This window comes from Schistocerca gregaria, chromosome 3 (genome assembly GCF_023897955.1).
Source record: "Schistocerca gregaria isolate iqSchGreg1 chromosome 3, iqSchGreg1.2, whole genome shotgun sequence".
Taxonomy (NCBI): domain Eukaryota; kingdom Metazoa; phylum Arthropoda; class Insecta; order Orthoptera; family Acrididae; genus Schistocerca; species Schistocerca gregaria.
The window spans coordinates 564270709-564298585 of record NC_064922.1 but is presented as its reverse complement, the minus strand read 5'-3'; the positions used below and the strand labels follow the sequence as shown (position 1 = coordinate 564298585).

The window sequence follows — 27877 nt, the reverse complement described above, 5'->3', positions numbered from 1 at the left end:
GGATGTGTTACCCTCTGTTGTTCACTATAAAATCATTTGTATTACATGTGTAAGAATCATTGATTTTTTTTGTGTTGTTTTAATTAATACGACAGAACAATAATGGTACACATTGTATCAGAAAAATAGAAAATGTGTGTTTTAATATTTTTAACTATACAGTCTTAACTGTGTATTTTTGTTTTCATTTCTGTGTAGTAGTAAATTTCCACTATGAGGGTTGGAACTTAAATAGTGGCAACTATTTATTCACAACTTATACAAAATAGTTGCAAGTTTGCACTTGTTACTGTCCTTCAAAGTAGTCGCTAGCATTGTGTAGAATCTGTTGCCAGCGATGTGGAAGGCGTAGTGTGCCGTTAGCAGAGCCTGTTCGTTGATGGTGCGAATGGAGCGTTCTAAAGTTATGTGATTCTCATGTACGACTGTGATGGTGTTATCCTACTGTGTTACTTCCTCCATGGCAGACCATCAATGCACAGTATTACTGTGCATTTTTGGAGCATCACCTGTGACCAGCTTTTGAAAGAAGCGGCGACACTTTCTGCGCAACCCACCCATCATTTTGCACGATAATGCACGGATGCATACAGCGCAAGCTGTGTCTGCTCTGTTAGGTCGATGGGACTGGCAAGTACTGTACCAACCACCATACACCCCAGATTTAAGTCCTTGTGACTTTGATTTGATTCCGAAGATTCTGAAGCATTTGCTTCAGAGCTGTTCCAGAGATCTGACAGGCAGTAGACCGCTCCATTTGCACCATCAACAGAAAAGGGTCTGCTAACAGTATACTATACTTTCCACATCACTGGCAACAGGTTTTACGCAATGCTGGTGACTTCTTTGTAGGACAGTAACAGTTACAAACATGTAAATCTTTTGTATTGCTTGTGAACAAATAGTTGCCACTATTTAAGTTCCAAACCTCATATATGTATCTCTATGGAAACTGATAACATAAAGCAACAAAACAGTCCAAATCTTAACTCTACCATAAGTGATACACATTTAAAATATAGTAAAATTTTGAGTTACCTAAACATCACTGTCTGGGTCTGTCTCACTCCTGGGCTGCCCAAAATTTCTTGTAATGCTTTCTGACATAGATCTTATGTTAGCCAAATTTATATCTGTGTCTGTAGTGACAGCTGAAAAGTAATCAATTCTATCAAGATCAGGTACAGTATCAGCTGTGTTGACATCCTCATCGGTACGGTAGCAATTGTCATACTCTGAATCGTACAGTACACTGAGTGAATCCAAGCTCATCATGGCATCAGAATCAAAGATTCTCGAAGAAGCACGAGATGACATGCTTGTGTTGTCATCCATATCTGCATCATGACCTAAGTCATTGAAAACAGAATTCACATCACTTAGAGCTCCTGAAAATGAAACAAACTGGTTGTTCAGCAATTTCTTTATTCAATATTTCTATTTAAATGCTTATAATTATGAACAAATAAGCTATAAATAAGGAAATAGAGATTGATAATTTACACTAAGAAGACAACCAACTAATTACAATCACTGCAGCAACAGCAACAGAAGGACAAATGATAGAAAAATGCTGGATACTGAATGTGTAGTAATGTTCCACTGACACGTTCACTTCATGTTACAACTTCACTGTCCAAAGACAACTCAAAACTACAAATTCACTATTCACAGACAAAAAGTGGTCTGCTATCACTCTCCACACCGATAGTGTTACCGATAGAACATTGAAATAACTCTTATAGTGACCAACCACTGAACTGAAACAGTATGGGAGGAACAATAATAGTACAGTAGATACATTGGTGTCACCACTCTCATACTCTTTCAGCTTGAGACACCGGTAACTACAAAAGGAATTGAAATGACCTATTGGCAACATAGTCAGGATCTCTCCAAAATCTCATCACAGGGAGGACTACTTTTTCAGTTATATAACCATTTTTGGAGCTGTCTTGGGAAAATCTGTCTTTTTTATATACATAAGGCACATCACAGATCAATCAAATAAAGTGTTCTCAGAGCAACAACAGTATATTTTCAAACAATAGTTGCTGCATGACAATATAGTCAGTCATTGTGCACAATTAGAGCTGTAGGCATCCAGTAGGAGAAGGCACAAGGAACATGAATTGAACGGTTTTTCTCAGTATTACCTTACATGCTTTTTTGTTGTAACTCCTATGTTCTTTATACATTTCTATTCCTTCTTTGCAATGGAAAATATTACTGACTGACCCATTTTATCTATTCAACTAAACTGCAATGACAGCAACAAGAACATGCTTAACACACTTGTTTCTCCATATAATATCAAACTGCAATAGTTATAAAATTGTCTGTTAACAAATATAGATTTAGTAACGTTTTCAAAATTCAAAGTTAAACTATGACTGCACTAGGCAAAATAAAATCTTTCCAAGTTGTAAAAAAATGGAAGCATCACAAATTAAAAAGAGAGTTAAAATGGTTTTTATGTGTGTTTGAGAGATCTGTCAAAACAAAAACAGAGGATTTCTAAGAGGATACCTATTAAATGCTAATAATGATAACCAAAATGCATATTAATGATAAGCAGAGCCGAATTTATGTGATTTGCATGACCATGTTCATAGATAACATGATCTCAAGGGCAAAATCTTCATACAATGGAATGCATTAGAAGAATAGAAAGTAAAGAATGCTGTCAACCTGTATATCTTTTTTCACTGGAAATGTAAATGAGCAAAAGATCAATTGTCCTACATACTGAAACAATGTGTAGTATTACATTATAATTTTTGGCATAACTCACACTAACTGCAGCTTTCATCTATGGAATATCTTAGCAAATAGAATAACTCTGAATTTCACTTGGACATGATGGTTATTAGATTGTCTGCTGGTTAGCAGACAGCAACCATGCAAAATATGAGTAAGATACAAGACATCAGTAGATTTTAGTCACATTATGAGGAGCATACACAGTTACTATTATATTTCCAAAGTTGTGCGGGCACTGGGTTTGTCAGGAGTCACAGTTAGAGGATATCATGTGAACAGCTCAGTCTGCGTAAAACCACTGCTGCCAGGGTCAGTTGCACAAAGGATAGAAAATACAAGCTGTTTTATGCAATTTTAGATTATAATAGCATGATACACATATCTCATTGTAACGGATCACACACAGTTCACTCCTGGGCAACTACTATTTGTGCAAGAAGACCAGAAGACCATGCAACAATCATCTGCTCACTATGCAGCTAAAGAAATTACTATCTGTTGCAAACACTTTTGACAATTATAAGGAAAATAAAATTGGCAACCATGGAAAAATTGGATCTGGACTATATTAGTGGCTTGTGGTGCATTTTAAAAGCAGTTCATCCTAAGCTGCATAAAGTAATGGCCTCTCTTCACAGTAAAGTATAAGTTCAGTGTCTCCATGTGATGATTTATTACATGGTTTGAATGGGATCCTTGATATATCTGACACTGGTCCCCAACAGCTAATGGTTTTGGACCTACAATCAGACCATGTACACTAATTTCTTTACCTGTTAGTTTAATGCACATTCATGAATGATTACACCATCTCAACACTCAGATATTGCCATAAAGTGATTCAGCGGACACTTCACCAATGTGTAATAATAATAACTTTGATTACTTAACCTACTGAACATTTGTAATGCATTGTCAAGAGGGACATAAACCTACATGGCTGACCTCAATAAGCTGAAAGTAGCTATTGTGTTGTCATGGATCAATAAAGCTCCCCTATGCTTTTGGTGTTTTCTGAAATCCACACCTTGCTGAATCAGTGCAGTCATAAGGAGGAAAGGAGGGGATATGAAGAAGTAGTCTAAATTTGTTCCTCATAAGTGTACATCAAACTTCTAAACTGTGCTGTTTATAGTAGTCTTATCTGTAAACAGCCATTTTGATGGCATATGAAAATTTTACCTTCTGCATCAGTAAGGCCTGTTTCATTGAGCATTGAAACATTTTCAAGTGCTGGGTCATCTGTTGTATACCCAGTAGATTCCCTGTCTGCCAGAAGAGGCTCTGAGGCAGCACCCCCTTCATCATCGTCATCTTCACTCCACTCTGACTGACTAGCTTCACCTGCACCAGCACTGGTGGCAGCACTCACTTCCAAGATACGTTTTACTTCTGCCTCCTGCACACAAAGTATAAGGTTCACAAGGGTATAAAATATTTATAGTAAAACCTGATCAGTAAATATCACTGCTTATTATTTCTTCAAGTAAATTTAGGAAATGGGAGCAAAAATTATCAGAAATTACATACAAACAAAGCCAGTTTGAAAAAGATAAGCAAATTTATACTTATGGCAGAAGGGAAGAAATGTAACTGAGAAATTCACAACTCTTGGTTAAGGTAAAGGAACACATCAAGGAGCAAATAAATTTTACTCATAATTCATTTACTGTATTTATTCTGTGTTAACCCTATTACTACTTTCTCTCCCATTATAGCTTTTTTTATCATTTTATTTACTTCCATCTAACTGCTAATTTCTCCTTGTAAAGCTGCTTCACATTCCACACACGGCCTGTGTCTCTGACTGCACTGGCCAGAGTCAGGCACGAGCAAGCAGAGATAGTGGTGATGGTGTGCGTGTATTTTTTTTCTTTTTTTTCTCTTTTCTGATGGAAGCATTGGCCAAAAGCTTAATGTGTAACTGTCTTTTGTTGTGCCTGTCTGCAACACAACATGTCATTTTTACGGTGAGTAGCAATCTGCAATTTACCCTTTCCATAACTGGTGATATTCTAACCTGGACTTTTCATTGTTTGATCTTGGCAATGTTAGGGACAGATGGTGGTCAGGTGCCACTCGTGATGCTACCACTTCCCTCATGACAGAATCTGTGCACCCCATTTGTACGGGTCTAGAATAAGTCAGGTCCAAGTGTGAGAATGTTTTTCTAAATGTTTCATGTAGTGTGGCATGGTACATGGGTACCAGCCCAGTATTCACCTAGTTGGATGTGGAAAACTGTCTAAAAGTTGTATCCAAGGGTGTCTGGCTCACCAGCCCTCATCGTTAATCCACGAGACAAATTTCATCCATGGACATTTCACCTCTCCAAATCCCAGAGGCAGAGCGTTAATCCATTCAGCCATCAAAGTGGGTACTTGTAAAGATAGGGCAGTTCCAAAATTTGATATTATTCTTTTGAATGTTTACAGGCGCAACTGCACGTCCTTGTGGTATGACATGGGAAACTGATGGTTTCCTTATGCCCTATAATATGCCACTTCATCGAAAAATTTAAAAGAAAACTAGTAATTTACTTATCAATAGCTTACCAGTTCCACGTCCAGTGGCTGCTTGTAATAATAAGTCAAGAAGGATATAAAGATATTTTTCACAGGTATTAACAAAACATCTTGAGACAGAAACATAGAACTATACCTGCCGCTGAACCTCCTCTGCTATTCGTTTTTCTTCTCTCTCAAAACTGGACACATCACTTTCTTTCTTACAATCCTCATCATGAGTATCACTTTCCAAATTTTCATATTCACTGGTGTCTTTGCTTTGACTTCTGTAAGTAAAAACAATTAATCCAATCAAAGTAAATGGCAGTTTGGGTGATATTGAGAATCTTTAAATATTAAACACAAAATAAAAAAATAAATAAAAAAGCAGAAATACAGTCTTCAGTTTAGAAATATGCTTACACTATACAGAAAGCTGTATACAACATACATGCATTATGGATTTAGTATTTCTGTTATACGGTGATGACATTAAGCTGGAGTAAAATTAAAATATTTACCCATCTCCTGAGTAGGCCTACATCTTACTACACAAAAAGATCTGAGAAGTAACAAAATAAAATGCCTCACGAAAAATGCCACACAGACCTTCCTTCCATTCTGCTTCTACACTTCAAAACGACATGCCTTGAAAATTCTGATAATGCAGGAACATACTAGGTGTTTTCTTTAAGCATCCCAGATTATATTTTAAATATGTTTCAACCCACGCTGTATGTTTTAGAATCTTAGATCACATTCTGAACTTAAATGTAATGAGGTAGCTCTAGCAAAAGGACTCCCTTCAAACCAACCAGCACAGATTTTGAAGACAACATGCATGCAAAATCCAACTCATGCTTTTCTTACATGACACCGTGTCAGCCATCAATCAAGGCAATCAGGTGGATGCCATATTTCTTTCCCTCTGAAAGGCATTTGACGAAGTATCACGTTAAAATTTAATAATTAATAATAGTACAATTGTATGAGATATCAAACAAAATTTGTGTCTGGACTGAGGATTTATTAGTCAGGCAGATGCAGCATGTCCTTTTGAATGAAGAGTCATCAGTAAATGCAGAAGCACACTCTACCATGTACTTCACAGTGGTTTTCAGACAGCAGAAGTAAATGTTGATGTAGAAGATGAAAGTTTTGCAAATGCAGTTATAACTGGCATCCAAAGGGTTAAAACTGTGTATGATACTGCCACCAATAGCCATGCTGTTAATAACAGACAGAAATGCAAGCATGTGTTCATCTTTTGAACAATAAAATTATTTTTAAATGTACTTTTTCATGAGACAAAGTGAAAAAAATTTAAAAGCCTTTGCAGGAACGTAACAATAGAACATGAAACACTAACAATAAAATATACTCAAACTAATGATATATTTCAACATGCACTCCTTTCTCAGTGTTAGACTTTTTGGATTATGTAAAAACCCTGGGCTAGACATACTTATATAACTATACATACATCTACAGTGACTTGCCAAAGCAGGTAAATAGTGTGACGAATATTAAAAACTTCAGGTATAGCTGCTGTACTATAATGATCAAATTTCTCATGTATGGAGTGAAGCACCTATAAGTTTTATTTTAGATGTTTTGTGATATTTAGTGGTTATAATGTCACATAGACTGACAACAGGAAGCATTGAAGCAGCTTATTTCCATAATTTTATTATGTGTTTTCCTTACATGCTGTTTTCTGTGCGATGCGCAAAACTGGTTGCATATTCTTATGCAAAAAAGATATATTTTCTGTCTTTTTAGATGTATATTTCAGAAAAAATTGTCAGTTGAGCCTGCTACATGGTATGCAAATTACTTACAGCATAGCAAAAAGTATGCTACTTTGTCTGTTAGCAGATAGTGGAAAGAATGATGACCCTACATCTTCCACAGATTCATGTTCCTCAGATATTGATACTCCCTAATCTGACAGCCACTGATTTAAGTAAGTAAAGCATTCCAGAACACTGCTAAGAATCTGCTGTGATGCACAGATGTCAAAACATACTGATTTATATATTTTGTATATTCAAAATCATCTGTTCTTAACAAAAGCATTACTTCATTGTTACCCTTATGCAAACTGCTGATCACACACATCCACAAACTGTTACATTTGTACAAAGATTTGTTCAAATATATAGCATATTTATAAATTAACATTACAATGTTGAGTACAGCCTTCTGTGTTACTGTTAATCATAACTAATAATGAAGAATATGAAAAAACTGTAGCCATTCATTGTCTTTTGCTCATTAATTCATTCCAATGTGTTTTCGAGCTTATACTTTCAAATGATGTAGAAGTCATACAGTTATTCTTTCAAGTGCAGAAGTTTCAGTTTCCTGTTGTCAGGAATGCCATATATAGGTTAGGGTGAACAAACCATAGCAGATTAACTCTAAAGAATAACTATGTGTCTTATTTGTGAGCTGAAGATGGAACACAACACAATGTAATGAATTAAAAAAGTTGGTATTAGTAAGTGCTTATAGTCTCTTCTCCCTCTTCATAATCCCCTATGGTATTATATTCAACTTGTGCAAACTTGACCAGTAATGCAAAGTGACAACAGATTTTATAATTTCATAAATATGACAGTCCATAGAAATCAATAATCAGATATGTTATTAGTTAACAACATACAAGAATAGTATTTGTAGATCAATAATAATGTACAACTTTTTGCTCCACTTGACTAGGAGCAGAAGTGTGTGCTGTTATTAAAATGCATCTGAGTCTGTAGTATAAAAGTCAACATATATACTGCAAAAACTCTTCGACATTACTCATTGCTAACTGTTCTGATGCTAGGCTAATTTTTGTATATTTTATACTCAAGACAATATGTATTTAACAAGTTGGTCATTACAGTAGCGAACAACCACTTGAAATCTGGACAAAACCAGACCAGTCATGAAAGAGTACTGAAATATAACCTACAAGGATGGAATCTAAAATACCCTCAGCCAATAAGTGCTGTACATTTGAAGAAACATTTAAGGCTAATAAGGCAAGTAAGATATTCAGATACTCTTGTACCACAAATCCTAAAAATATAGCTGTGTTTTTCAAACTGCACATAAAGTAAAATAATAACGATAATAATAACAATAATAAAACAGGATAGTATTAGTATAGAAATTGGCTAGAAAATAAGCATAGAATTTTTATGTGGTGCTACAGCTAATTTACAATAGCGTTAGCATGACACAAAGTTTGTGTATGATAACCACAATATTTTCCCATAATACTTAATTCTCTAACTTCTAGCTCAACATACTTCTTGGTAAATGCACACTAATGTTCTGTTAAACATACATCAAACACTGATACATTATTCTTGTGGTAAGCAATGAAAAAATTAATCCAAATTAATTAACACATATTTTTGTTAATTACACTATGGTTTTAATACAGACCAAAGCTATCCTTTTTTATTTTAGAAAATCATTCAAAAATTTTTCTCAACATGACTACACATTTTTAGATCTCACTATTATGGAACAGAATGCTTAAAACAGCATTTCAAGATGCTTCCTGGTTTCTGTTCACCAGATCTTCCCAAAAGAAAGTTTTTGTTACAACCAACACAAATATGAAATCTGTTGACCCCAGAACCTACTGAAATGTTTTGGCTAATTGATCAACCTTGAAACTAGGTTTTACAGAAAGACTTAACAAAATGTAAGAAGAAACCATGAACACAGGTTATGATGAAACCATGGTCTTGTTACACAAATGTCTTGTGTAAAATATCAGAGCACTAATTCATACTGTTATATATCAGAGAAAAACATTAAATCTTTTTTGAAATCTTACATCTGATTTCTATGATGGTTACTGTGTATCTATGAATGATTGATTCTACTGTCGCAAATATGAGTACCTGTTCCCTTATCTGTATACAACACAATATAAGGATGGTCTGGAATATATTCATTTCATTTGCTGATGCAGCTGTACTATAAAAACTTGTGATCTCAAAGTTTTTGATTTTTTTAAATTCTGAAAGTATAATGAATGAAGACTCTGTTAGAGATGTTACAATTTGAATGCTTGTTCCTGGGTTGTTAAAATGGACTGGCATCTTCCCTTCAAGTTCTGACGCATGAACTGTAAACACAGTTCTAAGGTGCAATGTGTTGTGTGCTGAACACAGTCTCTAAACTGGGACCTTTGCCTACCAACTGTGCATCCAAGTATGACTTGGGATCCACCCTCACAGATTTAGTTCCATCAGTACCTCTCTCCAACCTTTCAAAAAGATCACGGAAGTTGTTCTTTGTACCTTGCTGGGACTAACACTCCTGAAAGGAAGGACACTGTGGAGAAATGACTTTGGCACAACCTAGGGCATTGTTTCCAGAATAAATTTTGATTATGCAATGGCGTGTGCAGCAATTTGAAACACCCTGACACTTGCCTGTGAACAGGAAATATCACTGGTTCAAGACAGACTTAGGACACAGTTTTAATGTGTTTCAAATCAATGTACACACTTACACAGAGTGAAAATTAATTCTAGATATAGTTAACATAGCTAATCAATTATGCTACCTACCCCTTTGAGTGGCGAATGCCACTTTGGGAAAAGTAATGTTTATGTCTTCTGAGTCCTGTTCATTACAACCATAACACCAAACACAATAATTCATGTGAACTAGTCCTCTTTTACATACATAATGAGTGTCAAATTCTAGGAAATTAATAAATGATTATAGTGTGGAATTAGTACTATTGAATGTAAGAGAAACTGGAAGTACAGGAATTTCTGAACAATGCACCCAGCATGTATGATCTCAGCCAGAGGCAATGATATTGAAAGTTAGTAAATGTGTGTTTTGTACACATGTAACAGCATACAGAATTTCACAATGTTTTAAGCTATTATTTTCATTGTTTTGTTACTGTCATCTTGTTCAACAGTCATTTTGGTTGTGGTGGTGGGGGTGGTGGTGCTGCTGAGATCCCCCGGTAGCCTCCTCTCCTTACTTGTCTCCTTGCCGCATACATCAATTATACCTCCCCCCCCCCCCCCACCCCCACCCACCACCACCACCACCGTAGTCCAACCCCATCGTCAGCCTGGGCAGCTGCTTATTGATGACTGGTGTCACCTTGACAGAGTATGTACATTTAGCTTTTAGTGAATCTATGTATCTATGTGTGCATGATAGTGGAAAAAAGTAGCCCAGAAGCTAGTGAACTTCTTGGAAAAATAATGTGTATTATGTGCCAGACATCAATCAGCTACAAGCAAGTGAATGGCTACCCCAATTTTTGTTCACCCATTATATCTTGCAATTTCCATATGCTAGACACATTGGTGCTGTAAGTGTGTTATTTACCAGATGTGACATTGCTTGTAATAACATTTAATTCACCACTTCCTCATTTCAATGATTTAGCCACATCATGACACATCATCCCCCACCCCACCCATTAGTCAGCACAACACAAAAGGGACTCCTGGCAAATGTTTCACTGCAGGTTCAGTTGGAGGTCCAGAATCTACTGAATACTTAATTAGAAGGATCCACACATTAAATTACAAGATTGTTGAGCTTGATTTCAGCATCTTTGGCTGTTATTTGGAGCTTCAGTCATGGATAGCTGAAACTATGAACTCCATTCAAATTTGTTCTGTAGCACAATAAATGATAAATGTATACAGGGCACAATAAATAAGTAAACCTGATACATATTGTGCATTACTTGAAATACAGCCATTCTTATAATCCTTTGTAATCCTTGTTTCTTTTTGTCTTTGTGTATTAAAACTTTCAAATCTGAAGTGATATCCCAGTGTTGGCCTTCAGTTTGATTTTCAACACAGTTCTTCATTTGGCTTTTATTCCTTCCATTTTCCACAGTAAATGCTGTCAATAGAATACATCTCTTTTAATGACTGTGCCACTTTCACAACTTTTGGTTGCACACCTGCTACATGCAGCTTCTTGTTTAAAAGTGAGGATTAAGGACATATACATTTTCTGTTTCATTACATTACTGCCTTTTATTTTTCACATATGAAACATTCCTTGTACTTTGATAATTACCAAAAATTAGAGGACAGTTATATAAGCTTCAATTTCTGCCACTTGCAATCAGCTGACATGCATCCTTTTTACGTACCAAATCACACTGTCACATATTGTGGCCCCAGATATGTTTCTTACAATACAAGGAGTGAGGAGCAGAGTAAGGGTATGATATGCTATTTTATTTGAGCAGAGAAAATTACTAACAGCCCATTCAGCCATTAATAGTATATAAAGTGAGGTCATATTATTGTTCTATAGCTGAAATCTAAAATGAGACAACTTCTCTCTAAAAACATACCCTTTTTGAGATGTAATAAATTGGATTCAGTACTGAAGCAGCACACTTTGATGGTTCAAAAAATTTTCTTTTTTTAACATATTAAAAACAAAACTGTTTTATATCACAGCTTATGTGGTGGAATATGATACTCTTGATGTTTTAATCAGCATCTGGAGGCCGAATCTTCTTTTCTATAAAATGCTTAGCACTCAAGCACCTAGCACTATATGATGAATTAGAAAGGGAAGCAGCAAGGAAGGTTACAGCAAAAACTGAATTTTATAAAGTGTTTTAAGCTCCAAGGATTATCTAAAAGCACAAAACATCCAGCATTAATCATTGCAACTGTGGGTTTCACAATAATACACACTGTTGGTTACAAATCTTTTGCTATCTACGAGTATGATTTTGAGAAGTATGCAGTATTAAATATTTAATATAATTGTACATATCCAACAGCTAAAACTGAACTCAATCTGACAGAGTAAGCGTATTTTTCATCTTTATACTTCTAGGTAGGTTTGAATACTTATTAACTTGCGTTAGTCCAAACACTACACGATGGGTCACCAGCAACAACTTTATCCTACAAAATTTACTCCAATTTATTTCGTATTTTTTAAATTGTAAAATGCATTTGTGTATATGATGTTTGTAACCACTGGTCATTCAAAAAACTATCCTGTTCAAATCTCACACGTAAGAAAACTGTCATATGCCTGAAATATAATTTTTTGGAAGATCATGACTAAACTGCACAAGTAAATACTTTTAAATTTCTAATAATTTACATGTTTTAATTCTAAGTGGAAGACTTGCACTTGAACCCCAAAACTTTCTTCAAAACCATGCATATTCTGGGGCTAGAAAGTCCTAAATTACAATGAACATCTCTCTCTCTCTCTCTCTCTCTCTCTCTCTCTCTCTCTCTCTCTGTGCGTGTGTATGTGCACATGTGTGGGCACGCGCGTGCATGTAGTTCTTGCAAGTATAGAGGAACAGGTAAAAGATTCTGACTGATTTATCACACCTGAAAGTGTCCAATGGATTGTAGTGGATTACATGGTAAAATGAAGTTGAGCGTGTTTATCTTGTGTATCAGGAAATTTTATTGTATTACATTCCAAGGGACACCTAAGTATATAATATGGTGCCATATAACACCATTAGGAAGGAAGCCCCTCCTTTAAACTTCCTGAGTATTGATAAATGAATTAGCACAGGAATGTACCAAACATTCAAACCAGTATTGTTCACAGAAGAAATATTACTTCTCATATGTCAGAATTCCATTCTAAAGGCTTTCAAATCTGTCAAAAATGCCAACAATTTCTTTGATGTTTCTGCATTCACAAAAGCTTCACATCTGTAACCATAATTAGCAATTTGTTGTGATGAATATTTGCTTCCCGCTTTTTCACAATAACCACTAACTTGGTTTACTCAACGATAATGAATTTAATGATCAACTGGTCACATCATTTTTAGAACAATGTGCAAAATAAGTTTAGAGGATTTTATGCAATACACCTCTTCAGGATTCCTTCAAAAGGAATAAGTTGTCCCATCACTTTTTTTTCTGCTCTTGGAAAACAAGAAGTAATAAAATTTCAAAGCCACACCAGGAAATAATATTATAGGATTTGTAATGCTGCTGCTTGTAAGTAAGTTATACTAACAGAATTTCAACACTTTATGAGTAAAGGTGACTGCTAACTGAGTAGCAGAAGCATTGAGTCATAACAGGCACACCCAAAAGAGAAAGAAAACTTGCTAGCTTTCAGAGTAAATCTGTTGGGAACTAGAATACACATAAACACATGCATGTATATGTGCACATATTGGAGAGAGCAGAGGGATGGGGTGCAGGAAGAGGATAGCAAGCAGCTTGGTACGGAAGCAGCTGGTTTGCTGACTAGCAATGTGGAAGAGGAGGGGTGGGGTGGGGGTGGGGGTGGAGGTGGAGGTGGGGGGTGGGGGGTAGCTTGTGCATGACCTATGCTTATGATACACAGGTGCCAGAGTCAGTGAGGTGTGGTGACAGTACACAGGAAGAGGGAACTGTTGGGTAGAGGGTGTGGGAACCGTGGATTAATTGAGACTGAGGCCAGGAGGGCAACAAGCGTGAAAGATGTGTTTCAAGGGTAACTCCCATCTGTGTATTTCAGAAAAGCTGTTGGTGGAGGGAAGGATCCATATGGCCCAGATTGTAAAGAGCTACTGAACTCAATCATGTTGTGCTCAGCTGCATGTTGTCCGATTGGATGGTCAACTTTAATTATAGTTACTGTTTGGCAGTGGCCTTTCTGATCAACAGGTGGTTAGTTGTCATACCAACATAAAAACCCTTGCGGTGATTGCAGCAGTTTTTGTGTACGCCATAGCTGCTTTCACAGGTGGCCCACACACTGATGGCATAGGATAATCCTGTGACAGGACTTAAGTAGGAAGTGCTAAGAGGGTGGACTGGGCAGGTCTTGCACCTTGGTTCACCACAGGGTTATCATCCCTGTGGCAAGGGATTGGGATTGGGAGTAGCATAGTGATGGACCAGGATATTGTCAAGACTGACAGAGTCGAGGGGGGGGGGGGGGCAATCAAATACTACTTTAAGAGAAGCTGAAAGGTTATTATGTAGAATATCCCTCATTTCATGGTGTAAGGACACATAATCAAAGCCTTACTTCACTTCTTTCACAGGCTTATCATACCCCATCACAAGCAAGGCCACCAATAAAGCAGCCATGTTGTGTACAAAAACTGCTGCAATCACTGCATAACTATTTTATGTCAGCATGACAACCAACCTGATGTCCACCAAAATGAATGGCCATGACCAAAACTGTAGCCAAGAACAAAGTTGACTACCCAGCGGCACAACATGCAGTTGAGCAAAACATACTCGAGTACAATAGTTTCTTCTCAACCCAGACCATGTGGATCCTTCTGCCCTCCACAAGCTTTTCTCAACTATGCAGATGGATGTTACCCTTCCAACACATCATTTACTCCTCTAACCCTCTTAGCCTCTGTCTCCATTAATCCCTTGTCCCCACACCATCTACCCAACAATTTCCTCCTGTGCCCCAGCAATCCCTCTCTCCCTTCATTCCTAGCCAGCAAACTTGCTGTCTTCATACAAGCCACTACTTATGCACCCCGGCCCCCGCTTCATGTCTCCCGCCGCTCTCTCCTCTACAAACATCACCTGACACAACCCCCACCCCACCCTACTAAACCTGCATCTTGTGTTCAGCCAGCATAACGTATGGGCATGTATGTGTGTCTGTGTGTGTGTGCGTAGAGAGAGAGAGAGAGAGAGAGAGAGAGAGAGAGAGAGAGAGAGAGAGAGAGAGAGAGAGAGAGAGACTCTAGCTCGGCAAGGGATTTATTCTGAAAGTCAGCAAGTTCTCCTGTTCTTCAGTATATGCCTGCTGACAACTCAAAGCTTCTGCTGATTGGTGAGTGGTCTTCTTTATTCCTAAAGCACGAGGGTTGGAACTTCAATAGTGGCAACTATTTATTTACAGCTCATACAAAATAGATACGTGTTTCAAATTTTTACTTGCCTTCAAGGTAGTCACCAGCATTGTGTATAACCCATTGCCAGCGATGTGGAAGTCTTAGGATACTCTTAGTAGTAGTGCCAGTTGTGTTGGCAGTTCGAGCAGCGCTGTCTATTGGCCGACAAATTTACAGCAGTTCTGAAGCCAATGCCGTGAAGTGTTTCCTTCAGTTTAGCAATAGAGTTGAACTCACGAGGGGCTAATTCAGGGGAGTGCAGCCTCATCAGTCAAACAAATCAGTAACAGCTTACACTGTGCTTGAGTATTGTCCTGCAAAATGATAGTCGGGTTCTGCAGAAAGTGGCCTCACTTCTGTCCCTAAGCTGGTCGTAGGTTGTGTTCCAAAAATAAACAGCATAGAGACAGAAGTGACGACCCTTTGTCAATTTCTGTAGGACCTGACCATCATTTTGCAGGACAATGCTGAAGAACGTACAATGCAAGCTGTTACTGATTTGTCTAACTGATGGGGCTGCTAAGTGCTATACAACCTACTGCACTCCCCTGACTTGAGCCATCGTAAGTTCAACTTATTTCTAAACTGAACAAAACACTTCATGGCATTTGCTTCAGAACTGCTACACATTCATCGGGCAATAGACTGCGCCGCTTGAACTGTCAACACAACTGGCACTGTTAAGAGAATCCTACAACTTTCACATCACTGGCAACAGGTTATACACAATGCTGGTAACTACTTTGAAGGCCAGTAAAACTTTGAAACACTGTCAATTTTGTGCGAGCTGTAAATAAAGCTGTACTGTTAAATACTGTTAAAGCTCCAAGCCTCGTATTTACATTCTGCTAGATTTTCCCTTGATATATTTATACTAACAGCATAACATTTTAGATTCATGAAAGCAAGTTGTGTCTGATGACCAGTTACTATATTCCATATTACTTACAGTGTACTCTGCAGCTGAAATGACAGCAATTTAGATGCCCAAGTTTCTGTCAGTGTTTAATGGAACATAACACCCAGTGTTCACTTAATCAGACTAAAACTTTAAACCAATTATTTGTTCTGCTGTAAATCTGATACTCAGAAAATTCCTGGTCTGTAAAAACAGTAAATATTAGACTTTTTCAATATTTATTCTTGGAATACTGATGCTTTCTTGTATTGTGGGCTTTGAAGAATGTCCAGGGCAAGGATCACTTTTGAGAGACACCATCACCTTCAATTATTTATTTTCATCAGCCCAGTTTTACCAGTGGCATTCCCTAAGTAACAATCAGCGCAGTATATGGGCTGACAATGCTGTCACAGGAACTTTAGCTTTGACACTGGTACATACTTTTGGAATGATCCTCACATGCTAACAAAGTGTAGTTTTGCAGATGGCACATGCATTGAACACTTTTATCAGCACTCTTTCTTTCTCTGAATTTTATGTAAGCATTGGCTTTAAAAAAAAGGGCTTTTTGATTTTTGATTCCAATGTTACATGTACACTGTTGGCCATTAAATTTGCAGCACCATGAAGTAGTCATGCAACAAATGTCAACAGGCATGATTTGTACTGGATAATTGGATATGCAAAAAATTAGCATTTCAGCACAACCACACGAAGCAGATAGGAGTAATTCCATCAAAATTCTTTAATAAACCAAGATTATACAGCAGGTTCCTCATTCAGAAATCAAATATGAATGTTGGCCGCTTGGAAGGGACTCATTCTAAGCCTTGTGTATGTAGGAGAAAGGCAGGGCTGCATTGAGGCAGAGGATGTTCAGCTGTTGACCTAGCCAGATTACTCACCCACTGAAAACATCTCATCATTGATTGGGTGCCACCATTTACCATACACTAGGGTTGATGAATTCTGACATGGAGCTGAAGCAGAATGGGGTGATATATCTGAGTCTTTTACAACCTCAGTTCAGCTCAATAGACAACCGTGTTAAGAGTCTTTTTGCTGCAGAATAAGTAAAATCTTGTTATTTGATATTCTTCCTTGTGTCATGTTTTTAATAGCCTGCAGTGTAAGTTTTTAGGCATGAGAGGTAATACGGAAAACAAAGAGATAAGTTCTATTTATGGGAGACTATGTGATTTAGTAGCACTAACTTAACAATGATGTGATATAACCAATTACACAGCAAACATTTTCATGCATGAATAGAATGATTGAGAGCTTAAACTAAAATGAAAGAAGGAATGTTGTGTTCATTCTGCACACGTGTCTAGAATTGTGGGTAAGGTCTTAGAGCTTTCACATTCATTTTGCAATAAAAAATCCTCATTTTTGTGTAAAATATGCCCAAGATCATGCAGAAACTGTACACGTCTCTTCCTTACATGCACAAATCAACAAAGAGGAGAAACAGCAAATCACTGTGCTATTAAAGCATCCTCTTCCAAACTCATACCACTGATATCTTAGCATGAACACCATTCTAGAAATGATTGAAATTTTGGCAATATATTGTTCAGTTATCTGGCAAAATAAGTGTATCATTCTAGGCTTCTGAGATGTGCGTACTGTTATTATTTAGAGGGACAAAATAAAAGAACAGCCAATAGCACTGGAGCACTGTAAACCTAGAATTTAGGTACTTATGAATATAAACTAAATATGCAATCCAAACAAGTTAGAAAATAACAAAAAGAACAACAGTTTTCTATTACTATATAAAGAAAATATTGTGCAATAAATTCAATGTATATTTTATCAATTAAGTACTGTGAACACTCACATCTAGATAATTTCATGCAAAGTATTACAATTCACTGAATATATTTTATAAGAACTAAATCTGGCTATCAAAAGTGTTGTCTTACTTTATCACAAACTCTAAACAGTCTATGCACATTAGTAACTGGATACATTTAGACTACTTTATCTTCATCCTTTTTATGTGTTACAGTGACTTCTTTCTTCAACATATAACCCAGCGAATGTTAATTCAGTTAGCAACATTGTCAATATTTCCAACAAAATTTTAAAATAAAATCTGAGATGAAGATCACTGTGATAAGGAAGAGGAGGTTGGGAGAGAGTATAGAACTCACAGAGTAAAAGACAGTTTCAGTGCAAATGAGTATTGAAAATAAATAAATGGTTTTTACATTTCTAAGCACTCAGAAACAGTGGCCATGTATGTGAGTTTTCTACTGTGGAAGGAGGACCTTGTCCAAAAGCTTCTCTATCTTAGAATTAGTTTTCATTGTGCTTGTCTGCAACTCAACATCTCTTCTCTGAGGTGAGTAGCAACCTATCCTTTCCATATTGTTTCTACGTTTCCTTTTTTTTTTTTTTTTTTTTTTTTTTTTTAACTTATGAAACATACTGATTCTATTGTCTCCTTCCAAATTTTGTTTAATATTCCTTTAGGTACTAATATATGCAGTCATTTATTTTGTTTTGACTTCATATGCATGTAACACAGCCATTCTTTCCTGCTTGCTCTGACTATTCATACACACAAAAGGGTGCTGCAAAGGTGACTCAGTTATTTTCCCAAATGACAGAAGAAAATTGAGAACATCCCTTCTAATGTGGGTTACGTCAAATTCATCAATTCTCTACTTAGTAATGTTCACATCTATTTCAACTATGCAGATTATGTGGCATGACACTGACCCAGACTAAATGTCCCCATCCAATTATTAATGCAGGTTTGTACACTGGTATTTTAATTCCTTGCATGCTGTGTATTCAAGCTATGCTTCTTGGACATCAAGAAATACTGCGTCTACTTTATGGCCTTGATATATAGCTTTCAGGTAGTCATGTGTGAAGAAAATGAGTTGGGTTTCATTTACTTGATCTTTTCTGGATATGTGCTGGTTGGCATTGTGAAGATAATTCTGTTTGACCTATTTTTCTGTGTGTTCAAAATAAGTTCTAAGATTCTACAAAAGAAAATGTGAGTGGGATTGGACAGAGACGATGTGAATTGGTTCAGCTACCCTTTGTGTAGAAGGATATGTCCTGCACTTTCTTGCAACAACAGAGCATAGTGTTTTGTTCAATGGATCCACAGCATGTTGTTGTTGTTGTTGTTGTTGTTTCAGTCTGACGACTGGTTTCTACAGCTCTCCATTGCACTCTTTATCTCTGTATAAATACTGCCACCTACATGGATCTAAACATCTTTAGTCAAATGTTTGTCTCCTTCTGCAGGGCTTACCTGTTACATTTCACTTCATTACAATACTGAAATTTTTTGATGCCCTAAAGAGCCCTATCAACTCACCCTACTTTTAGTCAAGTTGTGTCATACATTTCTTTTCTTCTCGGTTTGATTCAGTATCTCTTCACTAGATATCCAGTTTCCTCACCAAATCTTCAGTGTTGTTCTGTAGTGCTACATTTCAAAAGCTTCCATTTTCTCTTGGTCTCTATTGTTAATTATCTACATTTCATTTGCATACAAGGATACACTCAAGAAAAATGCTCTCAGAAAAAGACTTCTTAAAATACAAATTTATATCTAATGTTAAAATCTCTCTCCCCCCCCCCCCCCCCCCCTCTCTCTCTTTCTGTATGTAAATGCTTTTCTTAAAACTGCCAGTGTGCGGTTTATACACTGAGGTGACAAAAGTCATAGGATAGATGGTAGTAGTGTCATGTATACATGGTATAAAAGGGCAGGGCATTGGCAGAGCTGTGATCTATGTGAACAGAAATTAACAGACTTTTAACGCAAAATGGTAGTTGGAGCTGAATACAAGGGATATTCAATTTCAGAAATCATTAGGGAATTCAATATTCCAAGATCCACAGTGTCAAGAGTGTCCTGATAATATGAAATTTCAGGCATTACCTCTCACCACAGATGATGCAGTGGCCAATGGCCTTAACTTAAACGAGAGCAGTGGCATTTACTTAGAGTTGTCAGTGCTAGCAGACATGCAACAATGTGTGAAATAACTTCAGAAATCAGTGGGACATATGACAAATGTATCTGTTAAGAAAGCAAGGGGAAATTGGTCAGTAATGGGCCATGGGAGCAGACAACTGATGCTAGTGCCTTTGCTAAAAGCACAACATTGCCTGCAGTGCCTCTCCTGGAGCTTACGAGCCTATCAGTTGGACCCCTGATGACTGGAAACCATGGCCTGATCAGATAAGTCCCAATTTCAGTTAGTAAGAGCTGATGGTCAGGTATGAGTGTGGCACAGACCCCATGAAGCCATGGACTTAATGTGTCTACAACACACTGTGCAGGCTGGTGATGGCTCCATAATGGTGTGGGTTGTGTTTACAAGAAATGGGTTGAGTCCCCTAGTCCAACTGAACCAATTATTGACTGAAAATGGTTATGTTTTGCTATTTGGAGACCATTTGCAGCCACACATGGACAGTTCACCATATCACAGGGCCACTAGTGTCTGTGACTGGTTTGGACAACGTACTGGTAAATTAGAGTGAATGACTTGGCCACCCTTATCACTTGACATGAAGTCCATCAAACTTTTATGGGACATAATCAAGAGTTCAGTTCATGCACAAAATTCTGCACTAGCAACACTTTTACCATTATGGATGACTGTAGAGGCAGCATGGCTCAATATTTCTGCAGGGACTTCCAATGACTTGTGGAGTCCTTGCTGTGTCGAGTTTGCTGTACTACGCCAGCTGTAAGGTGGTGTCCCTTGACTGGTCACCTCAGTGTACAGTCTCTGCTTCAGTCACTGTCAGCCAACAGCTTGCTGCTCAAGCTTACTGTCAAAACTTTCCTTTGAGTTCTAGTATCTCATTAATACCTTCAGTGCAACCTGATTGAAGTTGATTTCACTCCAGTACACTTGTTTTAGTTTTGTTGATGTTCACCTTATAATCTCCCTTCAGTACACTCCACATAACTGCTCTTCCAAGTCTTTTGCCATCTCAGTGAGAATTAAAGTGTCACTGACAAACCTGTAAGTTTTCATTTATTCCTCCTGAACTTTAATCCTCTCTCCAAATTTCTCCTTCACAGGTCGCTCAATGTATAGCTCCAATAACATTTGTTTCACATCCTTCCCAATTAGTGGCCCCTTTTCATGCCCTTCAACACTTATAACTGCAGTCTCACTGAAACTGTGTGCTGGACCAGGACTCAAACCTGAGACTCTGTCTTTTGTGGGCAAGCGCTCTACTGACTGAGGTGTACAAGCACAATTCATGATAAGCCCTCAAAGATTTATGTCCACCAGTAACTCATCTCCATCCTTCCAATCTTGACAGACATTCAGAGATGATGAACTGTCAGAAATAAAGCTGTGGGGGTGGGTCATGAGCTGTTCTCAGATAGCTCAGTCAGCAGAGCACTTGTCTGCTTGCCTGAGACATGGTCTGGCATATAGTTTTAATCTTCCAGGAAGTTTCAGGTCAGTGAACACTACTGTGCAGGTCAGCGAACACTACTGTGAGCCTGCCCATATTCTATGATGGCGTCTGCAGTGCCTCACTTATTCCTAAACATCTCTGGAATACAATCTGATTTATTCTTTTGTACAGCCTTCTGTATTATCCTTCCACTTTTCAGAAAGCCCGTCTTCACCCAGTCTATGACATTTGAGCTATTGGTAATCATACAGCTGCTTCTCTTTTCTTCAGAGATTGCCTTTATTTTCCTACAGATGGCATCTGTCTCTTCTATAGTCATGGATGCTTCTACAGCTTTGCATTTCTCCAATAGCTTTTTGCACTTCCTGTCAACATCAGTTTTTATATGTCTGTATTCCATTTTGTTCTGTATTTTTCTCCTTTCATCGATTACACTCAATATCTCATGTGATATCTTAAGATTTCTACTGGGTTTCGTATTTTTTTCAGTTGTTCCTTTGCTAACTGCTCTATTTCATCTTTCAAGGCTATCCATTCATCTCTTCTTGTATCTCACTCGCCTGTTTCAGACAGTTGTTGACTGATGGTCCCCCTGAAACTCCCAACAACCTCTGGTCCTTTCAGTTTGACCAGGTCCCATTTCTTTACTTATCTGGCTTTTTGCAATGCTTCAGATTTTATCAGCAGTTCATAACCAATAAATTAGCTGAGTCTATGTCCACTCCCAGTGTTTTGCAACTTCACACATGATTTATGAATCTCCATGTTATTAATATACAACATATCTGAAGCCATATGGTGCCCTCAGCTCTCTTCCACAAACTTTTTGGGGTTTCCAAACCAAGAGTTTGCAATGATTAAACTGTTTCCTATTTCAAATTGTACCACACTGCTTTCCCTTTAATTTCATTCCCCAATACATGTTCTCTCACTATTTTTACTTCTCTTCTTTTTCCTACTGTCAAATTCCAGACCTCCAGTGTAGTTAAATTTTTGTCTTGTTTAATAAACTAAATAATTTATTTTATCTGATCATACATTCTTTCAATATATTTATCATCAAAGGAGTTGGTAGAAACACACTTTTACTCCTGTAGTGAGTCTTGGATTTGTGTCTGTATTGGCTATAATAATGTGTTCACTTCACCATACAGAACAGTCCACTTACAACATATTTTCTTACTCATTTTAGACCTACTCCCGCGTATCTCTATTTGATTTTGTGTTGGTAACTTGCTAACGAACTACAAATTGTTCCTTCATGCCACCATACTTAACTAATTCCCAAGACATCTAATTTCCAACTAGCCATTTCTCTTTTCCAGCTTTCTTTTGTGTATTAAGGCTAAAAGAGAGGTTAACTTGACCACAAATACAGTATAGAATCTATTGGAGATTAATTTCCTTCATGGAGGGTACCAAAGCAATGAATTTATTAAAACAAGGTGAATGCCAATCTCAAGTGATTTTGCAGTTCTGTACAAAATATATAATATTATATTACCTCCACTCAGTAGCTGTCAAAGCAACAAGACAGCAATTGTGAACTAAGACAAATTGAAAACACAAATTTAAAGTTGCTGACATTTCAATATGTAAGGCATAGTTTTGTGTTACAGGCAAATGTCTACATTCACTTCATAATATTTCTATTTGTGGAGGTAGTATATATTCTATTTTGTACAGAACCACCAAACTCTTGAGAATGGCCTAGAAGGCTGAAAGTAATCATGAAGAAATAAAATTGATAAAACAAAAGTGGAAAATGCCACCTTCTTTTGGTAAGGATTCAGTTGAGCACTGGGGCTTTGTCCAATTATAGCAGTAGCAGCTGTCTCTCAACACCGTTGACACTAACATCCACATCACTTGTCTTTCACAGTGCTGCGAGAAATGGACAGGGGCAATAGTTCTGGGTCTTTCTTTGTAAATAACAATTTGAAAGCGGAGTTAAGAATTTCCACTTTTGCTTTGCTACACTCAGTTTTGGTATGAGTGTTGTCTACGAGTGTCTGGACACTGATTTGGGTGCCACTGACAACCTTTACATATACCAGAATTTCTTTGGTTTTACAGGAGATCTTTTGACAAGGCTCAGCAACAGTCATTGATGAATTCATGCACTGCCCTAATTTCACACAAAAGGATTCTGTTTAAAATCTAATATTCATTACAATGGGAAGTACCCTCTGCCATGCACTTCACAGTGGTTTGCAGAGTATGGCTGTCTTATTGATGAAAAAGCAGTTGAAGTGTGAATTTCACAAAGACTCACATTATGCAGTTCCAAACAAGAGAAAATATGTTAGCACTGGAAGTATACATTACTGGTTATGAACCAAATGAAACACTATTTGTAAAATTGCTTGCAAATTGACTATATTATAAGTTGCAAAGGAGTCAACACACAAGTCAGCTAATCAAGAAGCTCTGTTTAGCATACATTCCTTTATAGGCATCTCTCAGTGAGGTGACTTGAAGATAATTGTGCTGCGTTATTTTGGGTACTGTAACTCCTTGTTTCCCTATACTCATAAAAGCTTATTTACTCCTTGTTTCCTTATACTCATAAAAGCTTATTTATGTGTATCCTATGTGGATGAGTATTTTAATCTGTTTATTGTGAGGGTGAGATGATCTCTGGTGTATGACAAATAAAATCATTGCCTCAAGTAAATGAAGTAATATTCAGCAGAAGAAAACATGCAAGTACTGCATAAAGTATATAAACGCACGCCGTGCAGAACTCTCTTGAAGGATCTTGGGATTCTTACACTCAATTCCCAGTATACTTATTCCATAATACCTTTTGTTGTTGATAATACCATCAGTTTCAGTTGAACTGTGATTTATATATCACAATGCAAGATACAAAAATAATTTTCATACTAAGTTTGTCTACTTTTTCTAAGGTTCAGAGTAAAGTCACGTACTCTGGTGCAAAATCAAACAATAGTCAGGATGATAAGAACAATATGGGAAGGATAGACTGCTGCTCACTGGAGAGTAAATGTCCAGTTCAGACAGGCACAATGAAAAAGACTGCTAAAATAATTTAGCTTTCAAACAAAGTTGTTCTTTTGAAATGATAAACACACACACATATTCACACAAGCACATTTCAAACACACACATCAACTGTTTCCAGGTGCTAGGGACAACTGCAGGATGCCACTAATCATGGCAGAAACCTCTGTACTATTCGTTTCTGTGACACATGCTCTACATTTTGTGCACATTTTCTTGCAATGCAGTAGGCTTATCCATCACTTCACCTGATGAAATAGCTGATTATCTCACTGAATGTAAAAATATAACTAGCTGATCCTAGCACCTAACATACTGGGGGTGAACAAAAACATGAAAACACCAAAAACAAAACACATTACTATGCACAATATGGTGTAGGAAAATGGGTGGCATTCAAAACAGCTTCCAGACATCTCAGAATGAATAAATACAAGTGTTGCACTGTCTTAAACTACTCTTCCAGCAAAATAGCCACAAGTTCAGGTAATGATGAAGGAGGTGGATAGTAATCGTGCACCCTTCTCTCCAAAGTAGACCACAAAGGTTAAATAATACTGATATCTTGTGATTGTGATGGCCAGGAGGAAGCAACAATTCTTCCAAGTGCTCACAAAAGCAGTTCCTGGATGATACTAGCAGTATAGCCAGGGGCTCTGTCCTCTTGGTGCACATCAGCACCACTGTGGAACAAATTTTGTATAATGCATGGACCTGATCAGTTGAAATGGCTACATAATCCTTGGTAATAATGCAACGTTCCGGAGTAATTATGGGGCCCATGGAATACCAAGTTACTGCTGTCCAAATTATCACCCCCCACCCCCCCATATTTCACTCTGCAGTGTAGGCTTGGGATGGTATACACCGCATGTAACCTCTGCCTGAACTCAGAAACAGTGTGTGACAAGACTCAGCTGACTGAATGACTTTCTTTTATTGCTCCACAGTCCAGGCTTTATAGCTTTGGCACTAATTTTTCTTATTATGGACATTTTTACCACTGATGAGTGGTTTTGGAATCCCAGCTTCCCTGTGTATGGAGTGCCCTTTGTGTTGTTTTGTAACTGAAAGAGTGTATGAGTGTGATATTCAGTTATGTAATTATTTTTTTGCAGCTGTAATATTCTCTCTCTCTCTCTCTCTTTTCCTCCACAATTCCCTTCAGTGACTGTGAGTCATAATTAACAAACACATTTTCATCCTTGTTGTTACTTAGTGGATGATGTTTTTTCAGCTTTCCCTGTATGCCATGTAAGTCTTCGCCAAAGTGCCTTTTGAAACATAGAACACTTTTGGTTACCTTTGATATGGAAGTACCCACCATAGGATCACCAACAATTTCCCCATGTTCTAGTTCATTTAGCTCTGACCTAATCCACTCAAAACTACACAGAATATTGTTCTGACCATGACTGACCCTTGTAATATAGTGACAGGATTGCACAGTCAAATACAACAGCACCACCTACAGACTTGGTTAGCATCTCCACTTATTTTCAAGAACGCATTTCTTGTGGTTTTTCCAAATTTTTGTCCAGCCTCTGTAAACAATGCAAGAAACACACACAAATGGGACCTAAGTAAATTGTCACATGCTGCAATGCACTGTTATGGGAAACTGATTCATAGCAATACCATAAACATTACACAGTGATATTATTACAGGAAACCTATGAGAACTTGACATTTTAGAATCTGTTTGGTGTATCAGAACATGATCTAGTCCAACCAAACTGCTATTTCAGAACTTGGAACCAGAGGCAATTAGTAACGACATTTATTTGGCCATCAGTGTTTGCAACTATACAATTAATGAATTCATTATATTATACATTTAAACTATCCATACTGTGCCACCTGTGTTTACAAGCTGAGAGATATTATTTATAGAGTAGATACCAAGAACAAATTACATTAAGGTCTAATAGATGCAAGTTCAACACACTGTCAACAAATAACTCAATACAGAAGCGATACACTTCACAGACAAACCACACAATGACACAGTCAATCTAGACATCTGGTATTTTTCTTTGGCCATTCAGCAATATACGAAAACAACCTTCTTGAAATTAACAGCAAAAACAATCAGTTTTTGACGAAATAATTTAATTGGCTTGATAAAAACTCTACTAACCAAGTGGCGGCCTGGCACACATATAAAAAACGGTTGTAATTACGCAGGCTTTTGGAGCCAGTGGCTCCTTCTTCAGGCAGAAGGGTTGAAGGGGAAGGAAAAAGGGTGAAAATAAAGGTCTGTAGAGGTCTAGGAAAAGGGGTAGATTCTGGAAAAGTCATCCAGACCTGCAGGTCAGGGGAGACTTACCACACGGGATGAGAAGGTAAGACTGATTGTTGGGGACTGCATTGGATGAGATTTGAAAACCTGAGAGCTTACAGGTGGAAGGCAGGGTAACACGAAAGAAAAAGATTATAGCTTAAGCATCATGCATGATTTAATAAGAGTGAAAAGCTAAGTGCATTGTACATACCTGATGTTGGAGGGGGGGAGGGCAGTGAAAAATAGATGGGTAAGACAGTGCAAGATGTAGAAAACTAAAACAGAGTGAAGAAAAAGTAGCTACTATGAAGAGATGCTGAGACAGAAGAAATTAAGGCCAGGTGTGTGGCGAGAATCGAGGACATGTTGTAGTGCTAGTTCCCAGTTGCAGAGTTCTGAGAAAATTGTGTCTGGGGAAAAAATCCCGATGGCGCATGTGACGAAACGGGCACCTAGGTCACGACTGTCACGTTGAAGAGCATGAACTGCAACAGGATATTATGTGTTGACAATGTACAACCTCTGCCTATGCCCATTCATCCTAATTGATAATTTAGTGGTAGTCCTACTGATGTAAAACACTGAACAGTGTTTACATAACAGCTGGTAGATGGCGTGTCATTTCACTGGTAGCTCTCTGTTTGAAGTATATGTTTTGCTAGTTACAGGGCTGCTATAGGAGGTTGTTGGAGGGTGCATATGGCAAGTCTTGCAGCAGGTACAGTCACAGGGGTAGGAACCATAGGGTAGGGAGATGGGTGCAGAAGAAGCATAGGTTCTACCAAGGGTATTGTGGAAGTTGGGAGGGTGATGAAAAGCTATTCTAGGTGTGGTGGGCGAGATTTGAGACAGACTGAATCGCATTTGACGGCATGATTTTAGGAAGTCACAGCTGCTGATTAATACATTCCACACAAGGATAATATTTAGTCACCAGTAGGGTGCTCCAAAGTTGTTTTTTTAGAGAGATCAGCAGTAACACCATTGGATGTGATGGTCCAGGAAATCTGTTTTTGAACTAGGTTGGTGGGATAATTGTGTGTAGTGAAGGCCGAGGTGAGGATGGTGGTGTACTGCTGTAAAGAGTCTGCATCTGAACA

The 27877-nt window shown here is 37.6% G+C and overlaps 1 protein-coding gene across 6 annotated transcripts in view; it reads right to left on the bottom strand.

The window, feature by feature from the left end:
- The window catches only part of LOC126356172 (Ca(2+)/calmodulin-responsive adenylate cyclase), a 1163484-nt gene that overhangs the window by 13597 nt on the left and 1122010 nt on the right, over positions 1 to 27877 (bottom strand). For 4 of the 6 annotated variants that reach the window (XM_050006929.1, XM_050006933.1, XM_050006930.1 and 1 more), the window contains 4 exons: positions 5425 to 5557; positions 5319 to 5336; positions 3946 to 4162; positions 1039 to 1388 (listed from right to left, as the gene is read on the bottom strand). In XM_050006929.1, coding sequence (XP_049862886.1) covers positions 1039 to 1388; positions 3946 to 4162; positions 5319 to 5336; positions 5425 to 5557 — 718 coding nt within the window. The remainder of the gene's footprint in view (positions 1 to 1038; positions 1389 to 3945; positions 4163 to 5318; positions 5337 to 5424; positions 5558 to 27877) is intronic. The other 2 variants (XM_050006931.1, XM_050006935.1) reach the window with 1 other exon arrangement.